At 40.9% G+C, this 23,408-nt stretch overlaps 1 protein-coding gene across 2 annotated transcripts in view; it reads right to left on the bottom strand.

Annotated features, from left to right (window-relative positions):
• The window catches only part of LOC111579268 (thymocyte selection-associated high mobility group box protein TOX-like), an 83,470-nt gene that overhangs the window by 50,689 nt on the left and 9,373 nt on the right, over positions 1 to 23,408 (bottom strand). The window contains exon 2 of one of the 2 annotated variants that reach the window (XM_023286488.3): positions 2,733 to 2,825. The exons of the other annotated variant lie outside the window; for it this stretch is intronic. Coding sequence (XP_023142256.1) covers positions 2,733 to 2,825 — 93 coding nt within the window. The remainder of the gene's footprint in view (positions 1 to 2,732; positions 2,826 to 23,408) is intronic. 2 annotated transcript variants of the gene reach the window in all.

The following is a 23,408-nucleotide window of genomic DNA, read 5'->3' as shown; positions in this document are numbered from 1 at the left end:
TTGTGAAGTTTCCATAGAGGTGCAGAACTTTATATTGCAGTAAAAAAAATTAAATTAAATTAAAAAATGAGCCCACAGTGAGTAAAAATGTGACCGGGCAAAAAAAAAAAAAAAAAAAATATATATATATATGTATATATATATATATATATATATATATATATATATATATATATATATATATATATATATATATATATATATATAAAACTGCTGATAGTGTCTGTAACTTTAATTCAATATGTCTCAGTTTTTCTTTTGCAGTGCCATTTTTTTGTTTGAAAAGCGACTATAATAAACAGTTTTACATTTACAACGGATCATTTGAATCCACCGAGAATTGTCACGTGACCCCTCAATTCTCACTTTTATCTCACAATTTACTGTTTCCTTGTTGTTTTCTGGACAATGTAGTATTTCAGTTCACATCTATGCCAGAGCAGGAAGCTCTTTTTAGAGAGAAACCTCTGAAAGTTGACCGTAGAGGAGCATTTTGCACTAAATAGTCTCCTCAGGAGTCAGTGGACTATAAGGAAGAGTGAATATTTGACTTAACATTCATTATTTGAACAAAAACCGTGATGCCAAATGAATTCAAATGTGGCCACATAAACAACTTCTTGCCAACCACTGTTGTCTTTTTAGCTTGTTTCTTCCTAAATAAAGCAGTCAAACCATTTGTTAGTGCAGGTTTTCAGTTCAACAGACAAATGCTCTTGTATACAGTTATCCAAGTGCAACTTTACGTGAATGTTTCCTCTGCCGATTAGACTTGTTGGAGGATGTATGGCTGTACTGTTTCAAAGAGGTGTGAAAACACAGATCAATTGTGTATCATCAGTGCCATCAGTCTGTCTGTGCAGTAACTAGATCAGAGTGCAAAACAGGTCAAAACTGTGGAGTGCGCCACGTGCAAGCACATGTGCAAAAGGTATAACAGAAAAAAAAAACATGTCAGACCAAAGTGCCACCCACATGGCCTCCCTCATCCTGCTGTGGTGATCTTCAACGGCCTGCCTGCTAACCAGTGCTGGGAAACACCTTCTTAGCATCGAGCACAACGGCATCACATGCAATTAGCAGCTAGCCACAGAAGGTGCTGTAGCGCTATACTTAACAACATGGGTGCTACTAGGAGGAAAGTAGTTATCCCATCGGTCTACCTGACAATCACACTGTCTGAGGTGAGAATGTGTGTGTGTCTACGTGTACAATATAAGCGTCCATACAGTACGGTCATGTCTCTACGTGAGTCTTTGTCAGTGAGGTTTCTCTGGCAGCACGAGAGGATGCAGAGCACAAGCCACTTTTAACTGACTGGGGTAAACAGTGATGAGAGAAGATAAAGGGCAGAGTGAATGTCACATTACCCCAGCCCTTTGCCTCTGTTCACCGCAGCATCAGATAACTGCAGCAGGAAAAAAAAAAAAAAGTCTGGTTTCCTCTAGCATATAATTGGTTATCTCATTGCAATCTGCTGCTCTCTTGCCTGTGCACAGAATGAAGTATGAAAGAGCAAAGGGAGAAGGAGAGAAAAAAAAATCCTGAAGTTTGACTGTTCTGACTAAAATAAATCTTTACGAGCATCGGCTTATTTCCATGGGTGTTGACACGCGATGGAGTTAAACACGCAGAAATGAACAGAAAACAATAGAGCTGCTGATAACCAGGTTGTGGTGTGTTTGCTTTCAAACAGAAAATAAATATAGCACAAGCAATACCACATACACATGGTAGCACAGACACACTTTAACAGCTCACTAAATGGGGAAGTATGCTTCACTGTCACCAACAATATCTGACAGGCCAACAGATTGTCAGTGTAGTTTAAACAAGAGAAATGCAGGAAATGGCATTACAACATCTTATTGTGATAAAAAACAAAACCTAAAGAAACATCAATGCATTGTAAAAGATGCATTGTTAGCATAGTCTGTCAAAATATTGTTTAATACAGCCTTTTATGAATCACTTAATAAAGATGTTGGTAAAGATATACTCTAAAATGTGTCAACTGTACTTTCAGGTTCAAAGTTAATTTGTGTCCCACGGTGCCAGCACTGTGTGACCTGACTGTAACAACTACAGAGGCGTATTTAGCACCTCTGCACGTTTTCACACATATGTCACTGGAATAAAGAAGCATCTGTAAATTCCAGTAAAAATCACTATTTTTAAATACATGCCTGTGTTGTGTAAGAGAAAAAATATTTCTTGACACATTTATGCATAAAACTGTGTATGTGTGTGCTTATGTAGGGAGCTGCATGGGTTTCTTTAAATATGAAGAGAAATTTCACTGCAACTCAGTCTGAATACTCCAGAATTCCTCAGGGCCCAGATTGGTACCATGAGGTACACCTTTTCAGATCAATCAACTAGCATAAACAGAAAAAAGATTTAAGAATTTGGGGGCTTGGCTACTGTATCTCATCACAGCAGTGAGACACATCTGTAAATTGCAGTAAAAATCGCTATCTTTGAAAGCATGCTTGTGTTGTGTGAGAGAAAAAATACTTCTTGTTATATTTATGCATATAACTGTGTATGTATGTTCATGTATTGAGTTTATTAAGTAAATATGAAGAGAAATTTCATTGCAACTCAGCCTTGAGCTTCCAGAATTCCTCAGGGCCCAGGTTGGTACCTTGAGGTACACCTTTTCAGATCAATCGACCAGCACAAACAGAAACAAGGTTTCAGAATTTGGGGGCTTGGCTACTGTATCTCACCACAGCAGTGGGCAGTCTTTTCCTAGACGGATTGATGCCTGGAGGGGGGGCAGTGTGGAGCCTCACCCCTCGTTCACCCACACTGTACCGGGCCTGTGGTTAGAGAGAGAGACAGCAGGGGAGGGAGAAAGAGAAGAGAGAAAAGAGAAGACAAAAGTAGGGAAGGAAACGAGATTGCGGGGCTTTAGTTTGCGAGATACAAGCAGGGCATTTGTAAAGGGAACATGTCAAGACACCCCTAACCCCCCATTGAACCTCTTCCCTCCTCTTTCCTTTCTCCGGTTGCTCGGTTCTTACCCCCCTTCATGGCCAGAACACACGTGCAAGGGGAGGAGTAATGACATGAGACTTACACAGTGACTCTATGCAACGCCGTGCGAAGGGGAAGAATGGAGGTTAATGAGCTGACATCCCCTCCACCCCGAACACGCCTCCTCCCCACGCTCACCTCCCCACACTGACAAGCAAACACACAAAACCCCTACAAGACAGTGGGGCTGAACGCTGGCACCGGGCCAAGGTTTTTCCTGGAGACCAAAGGAAACATCACAGGGCACGAGTGGAGTAGTTTCCATGCACAGCTAACAGCGCTAGTCAGGTTGTGAACTGCTGTGAGAGGAATCTAATAGAATTCACATTTTAAACATGGCCTGCGAACATCGACTTCTGTAATCAAGAGCGCATTACATTTAGTAAAACAAGTCTACAGTCAGACTAGTGGCCCCGATGAAGACGCAACGCTCATTAAACAACAGAAATCAGAAGCTGAAAAAAACTGGAGTTTAGCCTGAGGGTGGTGCCATGTTGAATCAAAAGGGAATGCCTTCTGTGTGCTCTTGATTTCAGGCTATCTGATATGCTAAACCTGATTGGAATTTGCTCATTAGCTTTAGAGGCATCCCCTCTTTAGCTTTAACCTGACAAATCAGGGAATCAACAAACTCAGTTGTAGAGAGAAATTCTGAAATTGTGATGTTTAACTGTAATACTGCAGGCACTGAAGGTAGACCTCATGGTTACAAGAGACACTGGACAGTAAAAGCTGCAAGTGTAAGTGCAGCAACAGGTCTGCGTTGAGTTCATGTACGTGTCTACCAAGTCCTTCTTGACCAAACTGACAAAGAGTGCAACTACCGAAAGCTATGCTGCTGGCATGACTAAAAAAGCAGTCCAACCGCAAGTGTCAACATCTTGCAAAATGCCACACAAGTCTACACAACAGTTGATTTATTAAGAACAAACAGCGCTTGCGCCCAGGCCACAGACCACAGGCTAAACACATCATGCTATTATAGAGCATAGAGCGCTGTGAATAAGTGATTAGACTTTCAGATGCTCCCCCATTTCTTGGTTGTCACGTGGTGGTGTGTGGGTGTATAAGATGTTAAAAAAAAACTCTCAGTGGCCTTTAAGTTGCATCATCGGAAAACCGACATGTAAAGGTGACAATTTTTAACAGATAAGAGTCCTTCTGAGCAGAAGTATTCGCAGATAAATAAAAGACAGATGTAAAGAAAAAAAAATGTTGATTTTACAAAGGAGAGAGAGAACAAAACCTTTCAGCAGAGACAAACTTGCTGAATGCAAGTTCATGTAAGAAATGACATTTACATTAGCCTGTGTGAGGACAAATACACAGGTGCAGGTAGATTTTATTCTACTACACGTGTACCACAGACCCTTTCTATACGGCTCCATACTGGCTGAATTCCATCACCCCTATATATGAGAGACAGTATGCTGCTGTTTGAGCTACAAGCTTTCAAAAATGGATTTAGAGAGATTTTTTTTTCAAATGAAATGTCAGTGGAATGTATCCTGCTGCAGCTGATGTGCCTTAATTACCTCAAATAAAATGAGTAAAAAGCATGAGGGGTAAAATAACAGTCTTCATAAAATAAAAGAACTTCACCAAAAGCAGAAATACAATTGATAATGGTGCAGCGAAACACTTTCACAGAGCTTGAAAACAATGGAAGATGGATGGTTAGTCATTAGCACCCATTGTGAATCTTTCGAGTGAGTAATTTGTGGGAAGGCTTGTGCATTTTTAATAGTCTTAAACTGGAGAGCCCTAAGAACACAAACTCCATAAAATAATAACAGGCATTTTACCTTAGCACTATCTGAGCCTCTCAATTATTTACCACTAATGAATTGCCTCAGGCATTATTCTGCTTATACACAATATGAACCATCCCACAGAGGCTGAATCAGCTCGCTGAAATACTTAAATACATTTACTCAATTATGCTCATTGTCCCTGATATTAAAGAGAAAATGATGTCAAGCTTCTTCTTTTCTTCCTCTCTTGCTTGCTTTGATTCATCCTTGATATTTCACAAAAATCTTCCTTCAGTCAGCAATGATTTATCGATAAAACATTTTCACAGAAAAGTTTCTTGACTTTTCCTCTATTTTTGCATTTGTGGTGTGGGAGGATACAATAAAGAGGTTGTTTGCATGTTTGTTATTGTGGCGTCTAGCCTCAGCAGCATCGCAGGCCAGTTGCCAGGCATCTAGCAGGCAATTTGCACCAGTTGCAATTCTGTGACTCGTTTCTTTTTTTGGGGGGGGCGGGGGGTGTTTTTTACATTCATATATGAGAGTGTGCTCGAGCAAGTGTTTATAAATGCGCATATGTTACATCTGTAGTCCACTCAGAGTAACAAACTGAGCATTCAGCTCCATTCTTACGTTCGACATTTTTATCACCACTCGATCGGGGGAAAAAAATGATACTTTGACTGTGTATAGGAGCCTGACTAGCTTTAGTCGATTCCATGCTATCCAGATGTAATCATTAGTCTTTCGCTGTAACTACACCAGAGAGAAATTAAAGTGCAAAGGATTCTGTTCCTAGACAGCTGGTAGTTGTAAATTCCTATCAGGGAATAAAAAAAGAGAAAAAGCAGCGAGGGGAGGGAGAGAGTTTGAAAGAAAACATATACTATTTTCATTTCAACTGCTTTAGGGATTAAAGCTCGGGGTTCTAGAAAAAACTGCATTAAAATAATCCACCATTTGCATGTTTTATCTCACAAAGGAGGCTCACATAGACACACATATATATACACCAACCCCCACTCTCCCTCCCTCCCTCATCCCTTCCCCTCCCCCATTCTGGGTGAGGACACACACACAGATACACAAACACACACACGTCACACACATATACACACTGTCATCATTAAACACACACACACATCGAGATCAACCTGCTGCCATCTGCTCTACGCGCTCTGTACAATCCTTGCAGAATACATTATTCACTACAATACATCACATCACATTCCCTCAATGTCATAGCCTTGTGCTGAAGAAGAGTGAGAGAGGGAGAACGGAGGAGAGAAACAGACTACGGCGCTGAAGAAAGGGAAAGAGATTTGGCCCGAAACATGGTGGCGGCGGAGAGAAAATTAAAGACAGTTTTATTTGGCTTTTAGGTGAAACAAGGCTGTCAGCAAAAAAACTTGTTCGTGTTACTACAACCAGGCGAGATTAAAAATCCAGACAAGGAGGTTAGCGTATGAAAGCGAAGGATAACAGCGAATGCTGGGCAAAGTGAGAGAAAGACATACACAGAGAGGCTCGCTGGCAGGAGAATATAAATTCTCTTACACAGAGAAAGGCCTGCTTTTGTGAAGGACATTCTTTTTTGCAGCGTTATCAACTGTTAAAAGCACTGCCTGCTGTTTGTCCGACTGTAAACAAATCCAATGACAGAAACTCAGTGGAAACTTTAAGAGTACCCAGTTTATAAAGTGTAATAATAGTTTCATCAATGATCATTATTTTGTCATTACAGATCAAATTGCTGCATGTGATGTGAAACCCAACATCACAGTGGAGCACTTATTAGCTAAAGAGACATTATTTTCTAATCAGGACTTGGTGGGAAAGAGCTGGAAGAATATTGGACTTTGATTTGTCAGGTGGGAAATTACAGCACCAAGACAGTGTGGCTTCATAAGCTTAGTCATTTCTGGACATAACTGGCACTGAGAAATAAGCCGGATCTGGCTTTCCTACAGATATGATACCCGTTTTAGTAGTTTTCTATAGGATTTGTTGACAATAAGTAAAATATCTGTCATCTGTACATGTTGATAGTGTTCTTAATAATTTTTTTAGCCTTATTCTACTTCTGTATTTCTTCCATAACTCAGTTGCATCTAGCTACTGTAACATTTAAATTTCCCTGGTAGAAGATAAATAAAGTTTATTCTTATCTAATCTTATATGACACCTTATCCAGACACTTTAATCAGTTGTTAATGTCTACAACATAAATAAATGCTCCTTTATTGCATTGTTGTGCACATTGCTTCACTTGATTAAATTAAAAACAGAGATAAACATACAAAAGATCCCTGCTTGGTTTGTTTACGTGTTTAACTCTCTCCCTGTTTATTTTTTTTTCTTGTGTGCAAATCAGGAACATGTTTGTGCATGCATGTGTGTCGCCATTGTGCCGTGGCGGTGCAGAGGGAGTGAACAGCTGGCAGGCCCACACTTGACTACGTATTGACCTGCTTTGCATTCACCTGTTATTCAGCCAAACCTAATGTTTCCACTTGGCTCTGCTGCAGCTGAGCTGCAATTAACCCTGCTGTGAGTGCAAGGCAAGCAAGTCTGAAGTAATTTGTCAAAGCAGTTCGTTGAACTCGGCAAAATTTCATCCTAGCTAATCTTATCAAATCAAGAGTTGTTTTTTTGTGTTTTGTTTGAATTTTCGACCTGTCCAGGTGACCCTGCCTTCACCCTAAGTCAGCTGGGATAGACTCCAGCCCCCCGTGACCCTAATGAGGATTAAGCGGTGTATGGATGATGGATAGATGTTGGTATTTTCATATTTTGAAGAAAACAGAGGAACGTTTTGCCTCTGAATGCCTATATTGGCACAGTGCAAACATTTCTTGCTTTCTTCAGGTTTCTGCCAGGATGCACATGCTCTCCTGAATGCAGATAATTAGCCTCCAAAAGTGTCATTTAGTTGTCTGGACCATTGGAAAGGGAGAAAGCGCTGCTGCATCCAACACTTACCTTATCTGCACTTCACTCCTCTGGTTTTTTCCCACCCTCCATTTCCCCCTCCCGCCTCTTTTCCCAGATGCCCTCTCAGCTCTTGTCTGTGTTTGGGCTGCGACTGCGAGGGGTCACTGCCTTCCTTGTCTCACACGTGAAGCTCTGAGTGTGTGTTTGTGTGTGAGAAAGAGAGCGACACCACACACCCGTCTATGGATAATTACATGAATGAGAGTGCCAGAACATCAAAAAAAAAAAAAAGAAGCCTGTAAGTGTGTGAATTTATCCCAATGTGTGTGCAGTTGAGCCTGAGTGACTTTCCCACTGTGTGTGTTTCAAAGTGTTTGACTGTGTATCTGTGTGTGTGTGTGTGTGTGTGAGTGTGTGTCTTCTGAGCTCAGTGCCAGGTCTCTCTAATGAGTCTGTCAGGCGCTGTTAGCGACGGCGTGCTCCCCTGGCTCAGCGCACTCCTACAGACACACTGTGATTAGCCGGGCCAACGGCACGCCACCGGGCCAGATTAAACACTCACCACGCCGCCAGGGAACACACACACACACACACACACACACACACACACACACACACACACACACACACACACACACACACACACACACACAGACACTCAGCACGGCACACATTAGAGCAAGCATTACACAGCGCCACACACAGATGTACTCAGACACACAGCTTCATCATCATCGCGCCTATTAGCCCGCTCTGATACAGTAACACGTACTTGCCCTCCGGAACCAGGTGTTGATGCCACCGGAATTGAAAAATAATGCGAAATATAAACACAGCACAAGTCACCTATGGCACCGGGCAAAGAAAATGCTAGTATTTCATTAATCTGTCCGCCTTTATTGAATTCCTGTCTGCCGCTAATCTTGAACATCACTCAGAATTAAGGCCAGCCCTTCTGGCTCCAACAGCTTTCAACATCTTCATTAAAGCGACATGATTCACTAATTACAGGTAATTACCCCTTAATGAGCAGCCCAGATGAATGAGCAGATATGCAGAGGAGGGGGCAGGCGTGAGGACACGTCGTTTCTCATTCCTCTGGGGCCACGAACGGACTCTGGCTAACTGGCTGCTACAGCTTGACCTGAGACATGGTGGTCTAGTTAGAGAAGACTGGACTGACTCACACTTTTTTCTTGTGTTGAATGATAGAAGATACTGACATCTTTGGCCATTTGGACCTAAAGGGACACAACTGCACACAACACACTCCGACTAATCACAGAAATAAAGATGTACTTGCATATCAGCTTTAAAACTAGCTGGTTTGTCAATTATTCCTACAAATAACGTCACAAGATGCATTTTCAATAAATTTCATGCCTAAAATCAACTTTGAAGCAACAACTGAGTGCCCATATGTAGTCCATTTGTTGACACTAGCCTTTAAAATATTGCTTCCCAAAGTTGTCAGACTCCGTTGTTGAATATGATATGAAATTAAAAGGACTGTCATGTTTCTGTGTCAGTAACTGCAGTTAATGCAATAACTCTCTGGACCTCCAAAACCCACCAGTGGATTTGAAAGGCAAGTTATCTTTTTAAAAATGTCATGACAACATTTATCAGCAGTGAAATCCGTAAAAGCAGGAAAAAAAACTATGGATTTTGCCAACTTTTTGAACTAATCACCCATGATGTACCAAATCAATGTAATCTACATGCTGTATTTAAAAAAATGTCCAAAATAAACCATTTGCAGTGATGAGATTCTGTAAAAAACAAAAAATTATGTGGTCCTCGCTCCAATAAAAAAGCCATGACTGTGCCAGGTGTGACCAAAAGTCATGTGACAAAAATTCAGGACTTTTTATGACTGAAGTGGGATGAATTGCTGACAAGTATGGGAGCAAATAAAAAATGTAGTGCGTAGAGTCACCGCATGTGGCCACTTGGAAAAATGTTGTGCATTTTAGCATTTAGTAATAATAAAAAAAACTAATTTCTTGTTTTTTCTGCTAAGATTTGTTGCGATATACCATTGCTATACTTCACAAAAGTCATTTTTTGGATTCTGTCTTTACTTTTAGCTGTGGTTCTGCCATTTATACAGTAGTGCAGGACTTCATTGCAGTGGAAAATGAGGACACAGTACAGAAAAATGTAAAAGGAGTAAAAGACGCCCACGAACTGCTCGGGGTTTAAAGTGTTAAAAGCTGCAGTTGGTGACCTTTTGAAAAACCGATGTGACAACTTACACATCACAGTCGTTGCACCTTTACTTCATGAAGCAACACAGCTTACATCCAATATCCAGCCTTGCATCTGCAATTTATACATTTGAATCACTGTAGACCAACTTGTTAAGGTCCTGAGTTAGAGAAGCTGTGAAAATCCTGACACCAACGACCAACGTGGGTTTTTCCAGGGTCAGCGTTTAGAATGAGTATTACTGACACTGTTCAGAAGTGAGATGTGTAACACATTTAAGGCTGCGATGGGTTGGAGTGGGCAGCTTCTCCAACTGTCAAGGTGTAGGAGTTGCAGACTGTGTGCTCAAAAACAGAAGGGTGTTCACTGCTCCTTTGTAGTTTGACTGGAGCAAACAACCTCATTTTGATTCTTCGTGACAATGAGATTGATCAAACAACCTGCCAGCAGTGAAATACTTCCTAATTTGGGCTCGCAAAAGAAAAGTCCCCACAAAAAGACGAGTGTGCACCAATTTTTCCCCTCTTTCCGATTCCTCTCCTCCCCCTCTCTTACCGTCTCTCGTGCCAAGTGGCCTATTTTTACCCCTCCGTGTGGCATCTCAGGGTTTTCCTTGTCACCACCACGTTTCCTGTCATCAGGTACAGTTGAACAGTGCAGCGACTGAAAAGGGCCGTGACGCTGTTAGTCTCACTGTTTCTCCTCAGATGTGGTCGCAGATCTTTGTCTTCACATCTAAGACTTGTGTAGCCTTGGCATTGTTTCTTTTGCATTTTACAGCTTATTGTAGATTACTTTTAGGAAAAAAATCCCCTCTACTCTACGATGTGTTACATCCATTAGATCAGGGGTGTCAAACATGGGGCCCGTGGGCCAAAAGCGGCCTGCCAGAGGGTAAGTAGCTTTGTAGAGTGTAAAACTGACAGAGCAGACATTAACTGCAAATTGTAAATTTGTAAAACTGTCCATTTAAAATAATTTCTAGACCTTGACAAGTTGTTTTGATCATAAAGTAAAATACTATATTGCTTTTTTTTTTGTCATTTTGTGCCTCATTTTTGTAATATGTTGTCATGCTTTTGTCGTTATGTTTCTCGTTTTTGTCCTTTTGTGTTTCCTTTTTATCTCACTTGTGTTTTTTGTCTTATTTTTGTCATTTTGTGTTTCGCTTTATTTGTTGCTTTTTGTCTCATTTCTGTCGTTTTGTGTTTTTTGTCTCACTTGTGTCGTTTGTCTCTTTTTTGTCGCTTTGTGCCTTGTTTTGTGATATTTTGTTGGTTTTTTTGGTCTTTTTTTGTCATTTTGATCATAAAGTAAAATACTCTATCATTCAGTTCCAAAATGAACGTATTTTTCTTTAGAAATTTCAGGTTGTTCATGATGTTTTGTAAAAAGATAATTCCTTAAATATGAACATTTCTTACTTTTTTAACAAAAACAGAGGAAAGATTTGGAGTTGTCATCATTTATAGGTTATTATGCTGTGATTTCACTGGTCCGGCCCACTTGAGATCAAATTGGGCTGAGTGTGGCCCTGAACTAAGATGAATTTCACACCCCTGCATTAGGTGAAGCAGAAATATTGAGCTTAATTTGGCTTTTGTTTGTTTGCCTTTAATCCGGCAGTCCGAGCATTGGGATATTTACCGGATATGTACTTTGTTTACGATACACTAATCCAATCACAAAGTTATTCGTGCTCCGACAGTGACCCCTCCTCCAACCCGCATCCTCTAAATCATACTTATCATGATGCCATATGTAACAACACAAAACTGTGTCTATTTTTTTCCGTAGCTGAAATGTGCAGAATGTGATATACTGTACTGTGTGGCACAATGGAGTAATTGTATTTCATTCTTGGGGGGAAAAGTATGATTTGGGAGTAGAGGGAAATATCAGCGCAGGATATGTGTTTTCCAACCTCACAGACAATCCAGTTGAGGAAAGTTGATGGAGATATAAATGAGAAAGTTGATTTCCAGGGTGGAACTGTGTTTCCTAAACTCTATTACAGCTTTAGTGGCTTTTTTTAACGTCAGAATGCATCATATTTTTCAAAGCACTTCACTACAAGTCACTTTAACAGCCTCTGCAGGGCAATTAGATGTTTATATCCCAAACTATCCCATCTCAGATGGATATGAGAGTGAAATTCCTTCATGAAGTGCAAATATATATTTGCGCTTAAAATAATAAACAATGAAATGCCAATAGACTGCATGAAGTTGGCTGTCCTCTTTGTGCCGCACGTCTCCTCTTGTGTGACACACAGAGCCTCTTTTGTTCTGCCACTCACTGCTTATGTTACTGTAGAGCTCTAATGGACACAAATCGATAGCATACTTTCCATTTCAACACATTGAGTTGATGTTCAGACACACAGTTGGAATTGATCCGCTTCTGTCAACACAAAGTTTTAAGGTCTGTATGTCGTCTTCTTTTTCCTGCAGTGCTTCGATTAAAAAAAAAGAAAGATTTCTTCTCTTCATCGCAGCCATGTTCACAATCTCAAATCCCTTTGTAGCTCGATGTTGACATTTCTATATCACAGGTTGGATAACTGCACCGCTGATGATGCTGTAAGGTGAGGTGGGTGGGAAACGGTGCAACAGAGGCAGAGACATCACAACGCAACATCTGGCCCATTCACATGAATCACATTTTAAACCGTTGTGTCACTTTCCAAATGCATTCTGTTGCACATTATTGACACTTTATGTCTGGAAGGGGGGAAAAACAACATAATACCGGCTCAAATAAAACTATCTTCAAACAGTGGTGACGTCCATAAAGCATGTTAATACACCAATAAAGCGATCGGTGAAGAAATACTGTATTTAAACAGCAAAACCCAACGCGTGACGCCCGTCGGTCTAGAACAAATAAAGCAGCAAAATCAATTTCCTCCCCCCACAGGATGTCCACCACATGCTAGCAGGTTTTTACAACTGTGACTGAAAGGTGCAAAAAAACACCAAGCAAGTGAGCTAAACTATCAATCTGTACCTGTGACAGGCTCATAGTGGAAGGACGGAGAGTCTAAATATACTGTACTTTCAAACCTTTACTGGAATGAAGGCAGAAAACAGGAACTGGCTGTTCCCACTTAAACAATGTGCAATAAAGAAATAAATGTTAATCTTGAGGTTGCAGGGTTTCTTTGTTGCAGAAGTTCAAGGACAAATAGTACCTGCCTTCACATGTTACGTGACAAATTTGTGTTTGGCAGAAACACCTTCCTGGAGTCAAACTGGAAATGTCAAAGCATGTCATGCACATTGACAACTTGCCGCAGGCTCTACAGCATGTCATTACACCTCCGACAATTAAATCTGTCTGTTAAGATCTCTGATCCTTCCTCTGTGTGGCTGTTTGGGTATCAAAAACAACACCAGGAAGAATCAGGATGTGTGTTTTTGGCTATAAATCATATAGTGGTCTTTTAAAATGCTACACTGTAGGAGGAAACTCTTTAAATTTTGTGAAGCTCTCAGCCCACACAACACAGTAGGTGCTTCTTAGACCAAGATAAAATGTTTTCACTGATAACAATAAAGCAGCTCTTCTTGGTTCGATGAACCAAACCATCAGCTTGTGAAAGGCAGAGATGGAGCGAAACAGAGAAAGGGAGAGCACTAATCTTATTACCTTCTCTTCCTGGCATGAGAGAATATTCATTTCTCAGTAGTGAGAGGGTGACAACGAAGAAAAAAATAAAGAAATTCAATCGCATATCCCACCATTTCATTTTCCATGTAATTAAATCAGTTAAATGTTATAAAAACATGTAAACTCCATCAATGACTTTGAGCCATTTGCATTTTTAATCAGACCAGATTAATTCTAATAAGCGTGCTGGGTTAAGGCGATGACAGAGCAGGCCTATTGTGTCTGTCACACTCATTTAATTCTGTCATTATGTCCCATATCCTATTATGATAATTGGCTTTTTATTCTCAATCAACAACCAGCCAAGGCTATTAAGTAATAATCTCAGACTAGAGCACTTTTAACCTTAAACATGTTCTGAGTTTGCCACCTTAAAAAACAAGAAGTGGCCGATAAATGCAAAAAAAAAAGAAAAAGAAAATGCAGAAACAGAGCATTAGTTCACCGTGGCTACTCGCCCCAAATGAAAAATGACTGTCAAGAAGCTGGATGTTGACACTTGGCATCGGGTGTAAAGCAAACACATTAGACAGAGGAAATAGGTATCACCATCTCCCCCCCCCCGCAAAGTAGCTAAGCAGAGAAGACGAATGTGTCTGATGTGTTCAGCCATTTCCTTTGCTGCTTCTCTGGGGACTCACTTGAAAATAAAATCTCTTAAAAAGAAAAACTGGACCTGCAGTTTAATTGAAAGGCACTGCTGCAAACAAATACAGCACAGATATAATGTTAACCATGAAAAGAGCAGCAGAAATAATGTGTCCTAAGGATTCATTAATGAGACTCCTTTAGCTTCAGCTATACTGACAAGCTAATCAGCTAAACTAGATGATTTAATATTGCATGTTGAGTTACAATAAAAGTTTCATCTCTTAGTCGTTTTCACTACATTCTATACTATACATACTATATTACATTCATTACTTAACCGGGTCTGAGCGGCTCATTGGCTCCACATAGTTAGGATGGAAAGACCTACAGCATAATTTCACTATTGTTTTTGTAAATAAAACTCCATTCTGTAACTTTTCTCACAATGAGACTTCCAGCACCATACCTTGCGTAAGAGGGTGAGAAACATTCTACATCCTACCACCATCATGTAACGTGTGGGACACAGACTGCCAGTCACATCACGAGTCACCATGCAGAACTCTGGAGCATCAAACGTGCAGTAAAGGGGCATTTTCAGTCACTGCCAGTCACTTCAGGACTGCCTTGGTTGGGTTATGTGGCATTTCTTTGAAATAGTCAAAGCGGAAATGTTCTTCTCAGCTTTAATCGGCAACCACAGTCTAGTTGCAATGGTAACACATTTCTCACAAGACAATAAACACAGCACGGAGGACATAAGACATTTCAAGCATGAATGACATTGATGTAGTTTTAGTTAAGTGCAAATTAAGACTTGGACTAGTTGTGGAAAGTGATCGAAACCCAATTCAAGAGCATAATTTCCAGTCTTTGTGAAGTTATGAACCTACAATAAAGCACAATAAAGTATGGTATACATGTATTTATATGGCCAAAGTTTGTTGAATTTCACTTTTAAAGTTCCACATATAATAGATAATATCTGCTGAATACCACTGGGATGGCTAACAGGGGCTACGTTGTGTTGGTCCAGATTGGCTTCTGGTTTAGTCTAAAATTAGCAGAGGAACTTTGCAAAACAGGTGTTTGAGTCCAGCAAACAGATGTCACAATTTGAAATTAGATGCTACAGAGAGATTTAGTGTTATTAGCGACGATATATGAGACAAGATAAACAGCAGCAAACCACAGAGACAATGGAGATGTTCAGCAATTTTACCTCTGACATCTGATATTGGCCTTATAGATCCGCCATCAGCTGCCCACTTGCTATTTCCTCTATGATGTAGTTTGCTTTGCTTTTTTTAAAACAGAAAAGTCCTCAATTGCTCTACGTGCCTTTTTAATTGCCCCCCTGGGGACAAATAAAGTTTTCTGAATCAATTACAATCTTTAGGTGTAGCTGTTCTATTACATTGTTTTTTAACAAAGAGAAAACCTAACAGGCCCAGTTGACTAAAAAACAGTCGTTGACACAATAAAGCGTTTATATTCATCTGTGGCATTGTCAGTCCTTTTGTCGGAGGCCAGTGTAATAATGGAAAAAAATGTCTTCCATTCAGTAGCTCAAACTGTACAGTAAACAATGCCAGGAAGGCAGCGGGGGCTGCGAGGGCTGCGAGGGCTTTGCAGCCACAGAACAGACCCCGATGCAATTGACTGCGAGCATTAAAGGTTGGACCTTTCATGTTCACAGCTTCTTAGTGGCTTCTCTCCTCTCAACAGAATGCTTGTGCAGCCATCGTGCTCATATTCTTAACTCTAAAATTAGCCGCCGAGTACAGCGAGCTGTCGGCGCTGATTTGACTGGACAGGTACAGCTAGAATGTATTAATTTTCTCATATGGGGAGAAGAGTGCTTTTCGAGGTTTCACTAGCCCCTTTGCTTTGCCAATATCCCCGCGCATTAGTGTCTTTTTGAGAAGCCACTTCATAGCAGGAGTGATTTTTCTGAGAGATTTTCTCCAGTCCCAAAAGACAGCTGGTGCAAAAAAATAAAAAATAATAATAAGGCAAAGCGAGTGTGGCCTCTGAAGGCACTTTTCCACTAGCACTTACTCAGCTCGACTCGACTCAGCTCGACTCAGTTTAGGTGGTTTTCCATTACAATTCAGTACCACCAGTCGTCATAGTACGGCGGCCCGGAAGTCCCTTAACCCTTGTGTTGTCCTGCGGGTCAAATTTGACCCATATTAAAGTTTGAAAATGTGGGAAAAAAAATATTTTCCCAGTGAAACTGCTGATGTCCACATTTTCAACATTTTTGGGAAATCTCTGAACATTTTTTGGTGGAAAAAAAGAAATGTTAAAAATGTTTCTTAAGAACATTCACAAAAAAAAATTTTGTGTGAAAGTTCTTAAAGAAAATATTAGAAGTTTTACTGATATATATGTAATCACTTTAGACATTTGTAGGATTTTTTTGAAGATTTTTACTCATTTTTTGAATTTTCTTTCCAAAATTGGGGGATTTTTTTTAAATAAAACTTTAAAGGGAAATTTTTAAGGAATTATTGGAATTTCTTCCTGAAGGTTTTGCAAATTTTCAGAAATTTGGGGAATTTTTTTGCAGAATTTTTGGATTTTTTTCAGACAAGGAAACAATATTTTTCAGTGCCTGTAAATGAAGACAAAAGGAGGGTTAATGTCATTTGTGTGTGACACAAACACAACAGTGGAGGACATCGAGGCGATGGTATACCTGTGCTCACGGTACAGGTCTGGTTGCCATATTCAAATTTTACCAAGTTCTGTGAAGAACAATGCGCACCGTCACTGCTGCCAGTTTTTAATTTTTTTTTTAAATGGCAGGTTTTGTTTTCATGAAGGAGTCGCTCTCATGTGTCATCACTCCCTGTCCAATCAGTGGCCTGCAATCTGTCGACGTCACATTGTTGGCTCGACTCAGCTCGCTTGGAACCCTGGCCCAGTAGGTACTAAAACAATATCTGGTACCAAGTACTACATCCTAATGGTAAACCTCACAAACAGAGTAGAGTCGAGCAGAGTTGAGCTGAGTAGGTGCTAGTGGAAAAGCACCATTAAAGAGTCCAATAACACGTGTTTCATCCAGCAGAGAAAGCCACAGTTCCTCAACTCTCCCTCGCTGATGCTGCGAGTTATGATACGTCTAACCTCAGTGCGCTGTCCTTTCACACTCACACAAGCAATTTCACTTTTAGCGCTCTAAAGGCTTAATAAACCTTTTCATTTCACAGGCAGACCTCATGAAAGTGGCATATGGCCTCACAATTTACATTTTACTCACTATTTATCTGTGAAGAAGACTTAATAAGTTCCCTCTTGAGCACACACAAGGTGAGTGTTACTATGGGGACGCAGAGTGCTGCTCCGTGGCTCTGTGGCCAGTTCCATTGTGGCAGCAGACAACAGCTGTCTTTACCGTTGGCAGGCAAACAGACTCATTAAGGGCGGCCATGTTTGTTTTTGTGCCCGATACCTAGCCCTAAGCAAACACTGCCATATCTCCACTCCACAGCCCTTGCAGTCTCAACATTTCCTTCCCTATTGTGGAGGGAGGCCCTGGCACGTTGAGCCTGCCGTACGTTTTTTTTTTTTTTTCTCCCGCAAGCTCTGGCCAAAGCTGCCAATTGCTCTCAAAGAATGCATGCTTAATTGAGAAATTTAGTCGAGGTTTGAGCTGATGAAATGCTGAAATGCAGCTAGCGCGCTGCACTGACGCTATGAATGATGTGTATGTGTTATATACATAATGTGTGTCATTATACTGCCGGATATCACATCTTCTGGTATGTCACAAGAAAAGCCCTCTTTGTTTGTTGCGTCGTCGACATGATAAAGGCGTCATTATTTGGTCGGCTCACAGCTAACAGTAAAATCTGCAGTGAAAGGTTTCGTTCGCATATTTTCTCCCCTCTCAGCAATGTCTGTGGCTTGAGTGACAAGGCAGGGTGAATTCATAACGCTTTGACAAAAATTCCATTTAAGTGGGAAAATGGCATTGAATGTCATTCCATTACTGCAGATGGCAAACATTGGAACACTTTAACCCAGAAGGCATTCACATTAACTTATACAAAACAGCAGAAAGAATCTGTTATTTTTTGGGGTTTTTTTTTGGCTTTCCTCTAATATATGTACAGTACTGGAGTATTTTCAGCTGAAGCATTACCAGAGTAGTCTTTCAAGATGTACTCACTTATTTGATTTCATCCCTTTTCACCATTTGTCAAGCCCAAAGTCACAATGCATTGTGAAATGACTTCTTAATGTGGAGTAATGAGGCTGTCATGGCAAAGCAGTCTCTGCTTGTTTGAGTTTGACTCATGTCGTAGATTCAATTAAATCAGCTGAAGTCAAGCTGGCCTCGGGCCATATCGGTAATGGTTGACCTCATTCAAACAATGCTCTGACATATTGAAACAATAAGAGGAAGGGCCTTGAGTCACTTGCAAAAGCAAACTCCACCGAAAAGCGATAAGGTAGAAAAATCACAGTGAAGTCACCAAAGTGTTTGAGAGCTGCATGTAGACGTATGTCTTCAGGGGTCTTTTGTAAATCCTCTTGGGGGCAAACGTTTTGCTTGTGTAACACCTCATAGAGCCGGATGGCTGCTGTGTGTGTGTGTGTGTGTGTGTGTGTGTGTTTCTGTGTTGTTATTAAAATCGCTGACCTAATGGAGACCAATCCCGGTAAAAAAATACTCCAAATGCAACACATACAAATGTGGTCAAAGCAACTTTACATTTCAAATAAAAGACAAATATCTCTTTGGTCAACATCCTCAACCACGAGCTTTGTGAACTCTAACACTTCCTTTGCCTGTAATAACTGAAAACAAAATTGCTCGCACTTTAGAGATAAAACTACATAACAGGTCCTAAACACAGCTGGCCCATTTCTTCTTTTGGAGGTTGACTTGTCCTCAGAAGTCTAAACTGATTTATTTGGATGTTGAAATGCCTGGAATCTAAATCATGACACAAACACTCCCAAGGCTATGTAAACAACCTTTCCAGTTCCAGTGTACAACTGTGCTTTCTGAGCAATAACTTGAGTGCCAAGGGCAAAAGCACTTCCCACTTTTGGACGGGTCTCCACTGTCACAGCTACTATGAGGGCACTCCTCGCTTTGTGTACAAGGAAGTAGGTATCTCTAAAAGGCTTATTCTGCCTCCGCTGTCAGTGTACAACTAATTATGCTACTTATTCCAAGGTGCATTTACAATTCATTACGGTTACATTTACTGTTTGGAAAGAGCCGTGGATCCTGAGTGCTTTGTAGAATAAACAGGAATGAGGTAACAAAATCAAAAACGAACATCTTGCTTTACTCACTCTTGTTTCTCTATTCACTGGGGCAATCGCAGTTACAGTAAACAGATAAAAGAGCGCTGACACACACGAACACTCACAAACACACTCACAGTAACTGCATCTCATTAAGCAGCATTCCCTCTGGCCCTTATTCCATTAGAAATTAAAACTCGGGACAATTAGTGGCAGATTGGTCTCAGCTCAGCGCACTATAGTCGCACTCTCAAGGCTCCCAGATAACTTAATTACAGGTACATCTGAAAATAGTGCAACGGAGCACACAGGGAACAGTTGGAGCAAGAGTCAGCCACAACAAGGTTCGATAGATGAAAATTAACTCCTGGAAACAGTCCTGTACATCTGAAAAATGCCATTACAAAGACAAAGTGCTGGCGTGTACATGTGGTGGAAGAAACTCTGCTTGGTTTTGGTGGTTTCAAGATGTTACTTTAAAATGATGTGACTTTAGCGTTGAAAAAAATTACACACTCAATCTTTGCGTAACCCTGCTGCTCTGTGATCATTCCTAAGGAAACCAAATGGACTGAGAGAAGTCAGAGGTCAGATGTCGGTGAGTTCGGGTTTCTCCGGTGTTCGTTTCCTCGTTCAGGAGTTTCCCTGCTTCACGCTTTAGTTTCAGTTTGTCCGTCTGTTCCTCTAGATGGAGATCTGTGCATATCTGATAAGGATTTCCACATTTTCAAAATGTATGGCACCTCAACTTGTCAGGCCCCTTTAAGCCGCCAACACAGGTGCATTTCACATGAATGAATCAAGTATATGAGCCTCACTACAGTGTGTTTAAATGGATGAGAGCATGGAAAGCAGCAGGATATTTCATCAAAATCCTCAAGGAACGCGGACAACAAACTTATTTGTTATCTACTCCATCGGTGTGCTTATGACAAGGACACAAAGCACATTTTTCTGTAATTGAACCAACCTTAGTTTATGTAACAACTGACCGTTCTGCCCTTCAAGCTAGAGAGAGACAGAAAGAGCGATTTGATCGCTCCATGTACTTGCTCTTTGTCACGTGACACCATGTCCCATTATATTGTGACGCTGTCATAGAAGGAGAGGAAATGAAATGCCTTGAAGCTATGTGGGAAATGTGTGTGTGTGTGCGTGCGTGCGTGCGTGTGTCAGTGTAGATGGGGGATTTAGAGGTGTAAAAATGAGTGAGTGTATGAGGCCCTGTGAGTGTGTGTGTGGTCCTGCAGGGTTCAAAATTCATCTTAAGTCTCTTAATTGGGCAACTTGGGATTTTTTTTGTTTTTGTCTCATCCAATCATTGCACCTACTGTCCCAGAAATGTCTGTCTTTGTGGAAACAGTCTGCACAGTGTGGTAAAATGACAAACAGAATGAAAATGATCAAATATCCCCAGACGATGATGGTTAAAGACGCTGTCTTTAACATACATTTTTAAGCCTCAATAAAATGGATGCATGGAAACCAACACTTGGGTCTTCATGTGATGATGGGAATAGTCTCTAGGTGACGTATGAATGGATTATTTCACCATCAACAGTGACAGGAGGGTATTTCAATGATGGACATTAAAGTAATGCTCGTCCCCAAACCCAATGTTTATCTTGGAACCCCAGTGAGAGTTAGAATCCAACCCGCACCAACTATAATCCACATTTTAAAACCCTCTTGGACTTAATCAAATTAAAACGGAGCATGTTGTGTATGCTAACGAGGAGATTTCACAGTGATCAACAAGAGCACAGTAGAAGTCAAAGTTCCCCTAAAACCTGGCCTGGCTCTTGCTTAACAACTTCACTGCAGTGTTCTTGCATTGTTTTCTGGTTCTTTATCAGCCAATACCTACAAAAACACCAACATGCAGCCCGAGATCAGCAGCCACTGGTAGCCATTAGCTCCCTCAACTCTTAAAAGCCTTCTTGTCCTGCCAATAACCACTTTGGATGTAGCTCAGTTTTACAGTTCCATGCATGTTTATGCAAATGCAGTGACTGTCTGATGGTATATGAGATGTTTGAAAGCTTGTTTTCCTACACGGCAGCAATGTGAACACTTTTCCCAATGAAATATACTGTGTGTGTGTGTGTGTGTGTGTGTGTGTGTGTGTGTGTGTGTGTGTGTGTGTGTGTGTGTGTGTGTGTGTGTGTGTGTGTGTGTGTGTGTGTGTGTGTGTGTGTGTGTGTGTGTGTGTGTGTGTGTGTGTAAATGATCATTGGTAAGACCTCCAACGGTTGCTGCAAAGTGGTTATGATGGTTAATGAGTTCACTGCCACATATGTGGGTAACCGCACATTACTGGAGTACTGTTTATTATTTATGGCTGATGTCTATGAAAACCCCATTATCGTGTGTACTCACGGTGATAAGATTCAAACAGTTTACCAACACACTTTCTTCGGTGATTCACTTCATGCACACTGTGAGGTTTTTATGAATCGTCACTGAGATCCAGAGAAGATAAATGCATACAGTTTCTATGCAGTGGGTTTCATGATTGCTTTCATGTTCTCTTCTTATATGTAACGGGGATTTTTTGGCTCAAGCCACAAGGCGTGACAAAACTTGTAGCGGGAAACACTGGAGGAGATCAACTCAGAGTTACAGTTTAAAACCTGCATTTCATCCACCCCTGTACTGTGTCTTGACTGGGGGAACAGCTGATGCTTTTTGCTCCAAATTGCATCATTTTCCACCTGAAATATGTACGCCATTTGATGAAGTTGCTGTCAAACTCCCGACCAAGACCAGTAATTATTTAACCAGGCGTGCATGTCAAAACACGGTTACAGTTTTACACATGATAATAACTCGAACCGCGATACCGAGAAAGGGAAACGCTTCTCAGGTTTTTTAACAATGGAAAAATTGGGGACAATGAGCGATGAAAGAAGCTGTTGCTTTTTTTGTTTTTTTTTCAACAAGTCACTGTGTCAGTTGAGAATTTCCTTTGTGTGCGTCTCTTATGTTCGGGGGATGTTGCATGAATGGGCAGTCAGCATTTAGGGTTCAAAAAGAAAACAGCAGCCTGAGCTCCTGTCTGTGTGAAAACCAAGGCTACGGTGCTCTGTATCAAGTGCCATTGTTTTGGTAATAGTAAACCTGGGGCACTTGCCAGGAGGCATTAGTCATTCATCTAACAAGTTCCACAAAGCAAACCACAAAGTGCGCCACTGTCGACTTCCTCTTATTGAATTCTGAGCACATAAGCACATTTCCAAGTAAAAAAAAAAAAAAGGTAGAAAAACCCACGGATGACTCGCTACCTGGAATATGGCTGCCATGTTTGTTTATTTTGTGTATTTCCACGACAGGAAGCCAGCTCATTTGGAAGCATTTTTTGGAGTAGTGAGGGAGAGAATGAAGCAGGGAGGTGAAAGGCGGATAGGAGGGGATTAGGGCGGAGTGCAATTATTCAGCAGGCCAGGCATACGACATGATCTCTAATTACCCACAAAGCAATGTGTAACCCAAGCCACAGATTAGGCTGCATTATCAGGCTTAATAAAACATGACCATCTCTCAGTTTCACTCCCTTTCCCTGCCCTGCTGCCGCCGCAAACACTTGTTTCTGGGAATGGCATTCCCGATGCCTTTGCTAAGTAACTGACCTAACTGTACTTGTTGCTGTTTAACTGCAGCAACAAGTGGAACAAAAGGCCCAGCCGGCACGTGGACTCTCAGCGTGACAACAATGAAATTAAAGGGTCAGTTCGCTCAGATGGAACGCTTTCTCGCTCACCTGTGCAGAGTGTTTTGGTTTTATTTGTCAGATTATAGATACAAATATAAAAACTGAAAATGAATCTATATTGTTTTTGAATTTAGATGAAACTACATTTTTAAACAAACATCTAACTTACATACAATGGCACTGTGTCCAGCTGTTCTTGCTTCTTAGTCCTTTACATT

Source organism: Amphiprion ocellaris, chromosome 8, assembly GCF_022539595.1.
Source record: "Amphiprion ocellaris isolate individual 3 ecotype Okinawa chromosome 8, ASM2253959v1, whole genome shotgun sequence".
In the NCBI taxonomy this organism is placed as follows: Eukaryota; Metazoa; Chordata; class Actinopteri; family Pomacentridae; genus Amphiprion; species Amphiprion ocellaris.
Note: the sequence above shows the minus strand (reverse complement) of the source record. Positions and strands in the feature narration are given on the sequence as shown.